Source organism: Sardina pilchardus, chromosome 11 (assembly GCF_963854185.1).
Source record: "Sardina pilchardus chromosome 11, fSarPil1.1, whole genome shotgun sequence".
Lineage (NCBI taxonomy): Eukaryota > Metazoa > Chordata > Actinopteri > Clupeiformes > Clupeidae > Sardina > Sardina pilchardus.
In genome coordinates, this window is record NC_085004.1 from 4,740,891 (window position 1) to 4,749,204 (window position 8,314).

The 8,314-nt window shown below is 46.2% G+C and overlaps 1 protein-coding gene across 1 annotated transcript in view; it reads left to right on the forward strand.

Moving 5' to 3' along the window:
- The window catches only part of gabra4 (gamma-aminobutyric acid type A receptor subunit alpha4), an 18,012-nt gene extending 9,984 nt beyond the window's left edge, over positions 1–8,028 (forward strand). Inside the window, exons 8-9 of the mRNA XM_062549007.1 lie at positions 2,046–2,305; positions 7,513–8,028. Coding sequence (XP_062404991.1) covers positions 2,046–2,305; positions 7,513–8,028 — 776 coding nt within the window. The remainder of the gene's footprint in view (positions 1–2,045; positions 2,306–7,512) is intronic.
- The last annotated feature ends 286 nt before the right edge of the window (positions 8,029–8,314 follow it).

The window sequence follows — 8,314 nt, forward strand, 5'->3', positions numbered from 1 at the left end:
ATATGTGACAATTTTACACAACCACCACCTTGAAATGCGTGGGGATAGTTCTCTACAAACCCCTACACAGCGTGTACATGGAGGATCAGATACAAAGCGTTTTGAATTGCGCGTGGATAATGTGGCACAATGGCGCTCATCTGAGCTGTGTCTGGAGCAGCCTGGGCATGAGTGCCAGTGTGGGGGCACAGGCAGCGCGCTCCCTTTCTGAGCCCCTCTTCCTCCTCATACCCTCAATGTGTCTGGCTGCGTTACTGTTGAGGCGGGCCGTAGCGAGGCATGACTCGTGATAGCACTAGACCCCTGAGCTCCGGCGCTCTCAATGCGTCTTCACTGTGGGGGCCCTCGAGTCGGTGGAGGGACATTGGTCACGACGGAGTCTCTTCTAGTGAGGCCGTGCCGTGTGTGACACGAGCTGCTCCGTCAGGGAATGTCTGCCCTGGTGAGACCAAAGGTGCCGCTCGCGTCTGGACAGTCTCCATCGCATGCGTCGCCGTGCGCTTCCCAGACCACCTGGAGCCCAGGAAGTGTGTCACTGCTCGTGCTTTAGCGGCGTAGAGCACATATCTGGAGAATCCTGGAAAGGCTTATCAAGACTGCGTTGTTTAGGACGGCTGATTAGAGTCAACTAGAATAACACAATCTGCTGTGTCTTTAATTCCATTCATCACCTCTGGAGATTAGGCCGTGTCTGATTGGAATGTGCATGCTCCTTCAGAGCGCATGGAGAGAGTAATCGCACAAATAATCTCGCACTATTCAAACTAATCATCAAGACTAATCGCTGCAACTAATAACTGGAGAGCCATTTTCTTTTCCTATGCGGATCTGTTGTGATTTGCCACACCTACAGTATGATGGATGATTGACAGATTTTCATCTTGCCACCAGTGCAGATTATAGGGCATCATAAAGCATGTTTAAGCGGGGCAGGGTGCAGTTTGTGCTGTATATGTGACACAAAGAAGCTTACCTTAAATCACATTACAGATATTTGTTAGAAATCCGTAGGTCAATTGGCCAGAGAGCTTAGCTCCCAGTGATTGTAATGGCATAATCCTGAGCTATAGGGGTTGCATGGTTATCATTTCATAATAGCAGAAAGGCTCCCCTCATACACAAAGCAAGAGGCTCTACTGCTCAACTCTTGACTTTGAGTCATGGCTTAATTCCTTCAAGATCTCAGACTGGGGCCATTGAGTCTAAATGCTTGATAATGTGTGGATGGCTGGCTTTGAGCTTAGCGATTCCGGTGAGTCTCACTGATCCTAGCTTCCCAAGAGCTATTGATGCTAGGGTGTTCCTGGCACTGAACACACTATAGAGATATGTTCTTGTTCAGTCATACTGTGCTACAAAATGCATTTAGTGTTTATGAAACCATAAAACACTGTAATGGTGCTGGACCATCAACAACAGAAATGTGTTAGCCTTGTGTCCACTCAGTATAGGGGAGAGCACATTCCCTCATGTCCAGACATTCAGGATTCATGTCCTGCACTAAAATCTTTGTTGTGATTTTCATTTCATAACAAGCCAAATAAAAGTGGTTCTCTCCACTAAGTATTATATTCTAGGCAAACTTGTTTACTTCTCTGGAATGAGATGCAGAATTCTAGAATATGCTATACTGTGATCATTCTGTCATCAGATGGTCATTATGTCCACTTAAAGGTTTTGGACAGAAGAGTGATGGACATGGATCGAGTACAGTATATTCCCTGGCCAGAAACATGTACAGAGTGCCATGACTGTGGTGGCTTATTGCTCTGGTCCTAGAATGAATGTGGTGACTGTCTTGCCTCATTTTCATCATTGCTGTTAATGCACTTTTATTTACATGTATTTTATCCAACAGGTGATTTTATCTGTTAAATGAAATGGATATCAAAGGCATGCTCTTGCTGGTGTCAGCACTCAGCTGTTGTTGTTGAGCTGTCAGAACTCAATTGGTGTTCTCTGAGCTAGAGTACAAGTTCCTGACTAATCTACTGAACTCAGTGTCATGTTCCTCATCTTTGGCGGGATGTTGATTGTTTGTCCAGGTATCACCACAGTCCTGACCATGACCACCCTGAGCATCAGCGCCCGCCACTCCTTGCCCAAGGTCTCCTACGCCACCGCCATGGACTGGTTCATCGCCGTGTGCTTTGCCTTTGTCTTCTCCGCCCTCATCGAGTTCGCCGCCGTCAACTACTTCACCAACGCGCAGGCGGAGCGGGCCAAGAGGAAGCTGGCCAAGCAGTGCCCGGTGCACTCAGCCCAGGCCAACGCCAAGGACAGAGACACGGAGGAGGTCCTGCAGGTGAGAGAGAGCCCCTAAGATCACAGATAATACCATTACAGAGGAGCGACCAGATGTTGTGTGAATTCAGTCAGAGGCAAAAGGACACACACATGACACTGATAAGCTTAATTATCTTTCTAAAATGGATCATTTTGATTGGCTGAATCGTGTTGCCATTGTAAAGTCCAACGCAACCCTTCATGTTGACCACATCTCATTCTGTGTGAATTGATACAAAAGTTAGAGTTGCTGCGTCTCGGTGTTGCTTGGCAACGATTCTGATAGAAGAAATATGTTTCTTGGCGGAAGATTGGTTATCTATGAATAAATCATTGAATTTATCATTGCTTTTCATTGCTCGTTGCCTTTATTTTATGAAATCTTGCAAAGTATGTAGTATTTTGTCCTTGTGTCATGCCAAAAAAAAAACACCTTTTAGCTGTTCTAAAATCACTGTAACCTACAGCCTCTTGGAGCTAAATGCAAATGATTCTGGAAGGCATTCTCCTGCAGATGTTAGAGATTTGTTGTTTATGTGCTGATAGTCATAATCATCAGCAGTAAGGTTCCGTAACAGTAACATGGTTCCTGAACCTAAACAGTAAAGCAGGACATACACACAATAAACACAGAAAGGTGTCATAGCCAGTACAAACTAAATGAATGCTAATGATGCTTACATTATGCTCTTTTTCACTAATACACGGAACATATTGATAAAACACAACACCTAGTGAGCACAGTTTCCTGTGTGACGCTTTTTATTCTTTCTATGAAGACCAATGTGAACCTCCCTATGTGTCGTACTTTCATTTGGTTTCTCTGCTGTCATGAGCGGTCCTGAAGCTTGTGGGACTTGTCATTTGGCGGCCCTAATAGGATTGTAAAGGTCTTATAATTGAAGGCGACACGAAAAGCGTTACCTTTTAGCTCTAATGCAATGTGAAATTACAAGAGAGCAGCATATTTAGGGCATGCATGACATATTTAGACTTTTGAAGGGATAATATCTCTCTAAGCTGCAGGCGCGGGATTAGAAGTGGCGTGCATTGACAGCTGCAGGCCCGTAGCCCCGTACCTGCGCGCACATGCTGCTGAGAGATCGCCTCTGACAGGATGGACATTTTGCTCTTTGGCTGCCGTGTGTCCTTTCTCCCTCTCTCTCTCTCTCTCTCTCTCTCTCTCTCTCTCTCTCTCTCTCTCTCTCTCTCTCTCTATGTCTCTCTTTCTCTCTAATTATGCCTTTGCTTTTGAGTGAGTGTGTGCCGTTTGAGAGCAAATCTATTTCAGAAAATAAATAATTTTGGACTGCTGTCATGCAACATGTTTTTAGACAGCGCTTGTGCTCTCATATTAGGTATTGTAAGCACAGAAGTATGTGAATTGGAACACAGCCATAGGTTCACTGGGGTCACAGTGATGCCAGTGTCATTGTCAGAGGATATATGAGGCTCTGTGAAGACACGTATGCACCCTATGATTTGTTATGGCAACTACACTATAGGGGCACCAAAGGCAACCACACAATGTGTATGTCCTCCGGGTATGTCCTATTGGTGGGATGCTGTTAGTAACATGTCCTCCAAGAGGCTCGAGACTAGGATGTAATATTGGTGGAATGCTGTTACATATCCTCTAGTATACAGGGCTTGAGACTAGGATGTAATATTGGTGAGATGCTGTTACATGTCCTCTAGGATACAGGGCTTGAGACTAGGATGCAATATTGGTGAGATGCTGTGTTAGTAGCATATCCTCTAGGATACCGGGCTTGAGATTAGGATGTAACATTGGTGGGATGCTGTTTAGTTGTGGCACATGCTAAGAGATTTACTTTCTCCACAGACAGGTCCTGGAGTTGCATTTCTCATTCTGACTTACAGTAGTAGGCTGTTGCAGCCAGACAGAACACCGTGTTTAACAAGTCTACTTAGATACATAACATCGTAAAGAATACATCTACCCTGGTGATAAACCCTGAAAAAAGCAGCACAGCACAGCACAGCACAGCGTAGTACAGCACAGCGTGCAAAATGTTCCAGGCACATACATTCAGGTGAACCGTCCCAGCTGTCTGTTTGGCTCAATGCACGCCATGTGTAATCCAACGCAAGGGCTTAAATATATTATCCCCTCAGAACATCTAAGCACAGTATTCACGTCCTAAAGAGGCCTCTCTCCTGATACATGGCTCTGCCCATTAAAAGTGGCCGTGCATGTGGTGGTCCTGTCTCACTTACACGGAGGACATCATTATGTTCTTATGAACTGTGGAGTCGGACTTTAATCATACAGCCCTTCTCACATGAATGACCGCTGTTGCTCTTACTGGACACTCATATCATTAAAGCCCTTGAAGAGAAAAACAAATTCTGGAATAATCAGTTCATGAGTGGTCAGCTACTGACTCAAACACTCACGCACACCACAGCATCATCTCTTACAATCTCACATACAGGAAAGGAGAGAGAGAGGGAGAGAGAGAGAGAGAGAGAGAGAGAGAGAGATAAAAGGCCCAATATGGAGTAATCGTGTGGGTATGTGGTTTTAGTAACTGAGGTCCACACTGGTGGATTAGTGGGTTGCCACAGCAACGGAGCCAGTGCACATCTGTACAGTATACTGTAGGTTTTCTAGAGCCAATGTGAAGTGAAGTGGGTGCGAGGGGATGGGGGGTGGGGTGGGTGGGGGGATTAATAATCTTTTCCTAGAGAGCCCCCCACCACCACCACCACTACCACCACCACTACCACTACCACAAACAGGAACACACACAAGGAAGCTTCTGCATGCCTGGACATTTGCTTACATGTAGAAGATACAGACACATACTGTATGAACACACGCACACATACTGTACAGTCTTTCACACATACACATACACATACTCTCTCTCTCTCTCTCTACCTCCACCTCTCTCGCATACGCACACACATACAAACACACACAATCTCTAATGCGTAGAAGTGTGTGTGCGCGCACCCATTCACACACTCATTCTTCCAAACATACTGGTAAAAGTATTGGCTCCTCTGAACTGGAGTATAAATAAATGAGGCACTCAGCTCTTTCAGGACATATTATCTCCCCATAGGCCAGTGCATTCCCTCACCTCCATAATAACTCAAATGCTGGAGGCCTACTCTGATGCACAAGGACAACATGATGCAAAAGCAAAGCACACGGAGCCCCAGCGATCCCACCGGGCGCCTCTCCCCTGTGCTCACTTGAGCGCAGAGCCCTTTGAGCAGGACCAGCTGCACTAGCCAGATTTGCTGGCGCTCCGCCGCCACACTGGGTCCAGCTTAGTCATCTCCCCCGCCCCGGCCCTGCCGCGGAGAGTTGCTTTCAAAATTCAATATTGATAGACGCCTCCCCCTCACGCCTACTCGCCTTGCTCCGCTTCACTCAAACACCTCCCACAAATGCATTTGTATAATGCTCAGGCCTCCCTCCAAGCACTCGCGTTCCCAAAGGCGCCCCATGCTGCTCCATGTTATATAATGAGAGTGAATCATTGAAAGTATACTTTTTTTGCTGTGATTCTATGATTCAGTGCTCTCCAGCAAATCAAAACCACTGCCTGTGTGTGTTATTTCAGTCATTGATACTGTGAGGATGCTAATTGTGCTTCAGTTCACTCACTGCAAGAAGTCCAATATGAGCTGTCTGCTTGTTAGCTGTGTGAGGCCAGCTCGCGTGTCTACAAGTACGCTACAGTATGCTGTGGTTCAGGTTATGTCCATTTTGAACATCAGAGGGTGTACAAGTGACTCTCTATGCAGATATCCGGAAGGCTTCCATTTTTTTCTGTGACTGTGGAGACTTTTCCACACTAAGTATATGGATGTACTCCAAGCAGACTAGGAAGTACATGAACAACAGTGTTCGCGCGTGTATCTGTAAGGACCCAGGTCTAATGGTCTGTAATGGCTTAATTGAGAGCCACACCCACTCTCACTGTGACCCACTCCAGCTCTGGGCCAGGCTGTTGAAGTGGGTGAGAGCCATTTGAGCTGTTGGACTGTACAAGCAGTGTGCTAATGTTCTTTTTAAAAGGGTTATGTGTAAGCCTGACAGGCTGACTGACTAACTAAATCATTTCATATTCTCCACCCCTGCACCTGCAGCAGTAAAATTAGGCCAGTCTGATTGTTTATTTGTACTGTCATCTACAGTACTCTGCAAACATGAATCATCTGTTTATGTGTACAGCATAGCATGGCCATTAGGCACATATTGGCCGCGTTTCCCAGATTCGTTAAGAAGCTCTTAAGTGCTAAGAACTCCTTAGGAGCGTTCTTAGAACGTTCTTAGAGCGCTCCTAAGAAGTTCCTAGCACCTAAGAGCTTCTTAAAGGAACACTTCACCGTATTTTCATATTAAACTATGTTATTCCCTTAACTAAGACGAGTTGATACATACCTCTCAGGTTTCAATGCGTGCACTCACTGGCTCTGGTGCACGGCGCTACTTTGATAACACTTAGCTAGCCCAGTTCATTCATTAGGATCCAAACAGAGATGTAGTTAGAAGCGACCAAACACCTCCATGTTTTCCCTATTCAAATACAGTTACACAAGTAGTCACACGACCAAGTATGGTGAGACAAAATAAAATGTGGTGCATTTCTAAGCAGGTAAGAGGGATAACTATATTGTGTGGTGGACTAATATCCTCACTCCAAAGTGAAACTGAAAGTGCAAGAGTGAGGCTATTACTGCGCCGAGTCTAAGTGCTCCCAATTGTCATGACGCATTTTTGCAAAGGCAATTTTGCAGTCCAGCCTCCTTGCTTATATAAACCAATCAGAAACGGAAAAAGAACGTATGAGGTAACAGACCCCATACTAAGAACACAGCCCTCCTTTTCTGTTTCAATAGCCTCTTTGTAAATGTACGCTGCCATTGTTGTATATTACTGCATCTCAATGAAGTCAGGGGAAAAATCGATTTGCCCGACCTGGCAAGTAGGAACTCCGTCTTCGACTGGCGTTCCAATGCAATTCTCCTTGTAGGAGGTCAGACATTTCGGACCGGTTGAATAATCTGGTAACTCATTACAAGAATAATTTGTCAGGTAATCCATAAGAGTTTTAAACTAAGGCATCATGTCCTTTTTATCAACCTTAAACTAAGGACCTGGAGGAAAAGGGAAACTGATAGTATTTTACTGTGTTTGGTCATACAGTTGCTCTCAATCTCTCCTCTCTCTTTCCTTGACAGCAAAACTCGGACACTAACGGCAACCTTAGGAAACGGCTGAACAACTCCTCGTCCCGCTCGGACTCCAAGAGTGACTCCAAGAAAGCCGACTCAGCCAGCAGCAGCAGTGGCAGCAGCGGCAACAATAGCACCGTGGTAAAGGGCGGACGGCAAGCCTCGTCCAACACCGGGATGACCGGCAGCTCCTCCACCCTCGCTCCAACCGGCCCCAACTCACTCACTACAGCCTCCAATTCCAAAATCTCCCCACCTGCGCCCCCCTCCACCCCGACCGTGGGGGGCCGGATGGGGGCCAGTGCCCAGGGGGGTGCGCCTTCCCTCCACAACCTCCTGGGGCCGAAGCTGGAGCACATCCAGAGCAAGATGGACGCAAAGCAGAGCGCTCCTGCCACAGGCGGCACCAGCAAGATCGACAAATATGCACGCATCCTCTTCCCAGTGTCCTTTGGGGCCTTCAACATGGTCTACTGGGTGGTTTACTTATCGAAAGACACAATGGAGGGCCGAGAGATATAATCCTCCTCGTCTTCGTCTCGGCGTGGATTTATATCTGTCTTTGTCACGCTCTCTGTCTCTCAGTCTCTTTCTCTCTCTCCCTCTCTCTTTCTCTCTTTCTCTCACTCTCTCTCTCTCTCTCTCATGGAGATGTTGAGTTGCAGAGGAAATAAATCTCTCTGTGTGGATATGGTCAAACATTTCCATGGGGAGAAATGAAATCTTATGTGTTGACAAGTCAGAAAAAACACTGAACAAGCATTGTCACAGATTATCTCAGCAAAAATAATCTTTTAGCCTGTTTTTT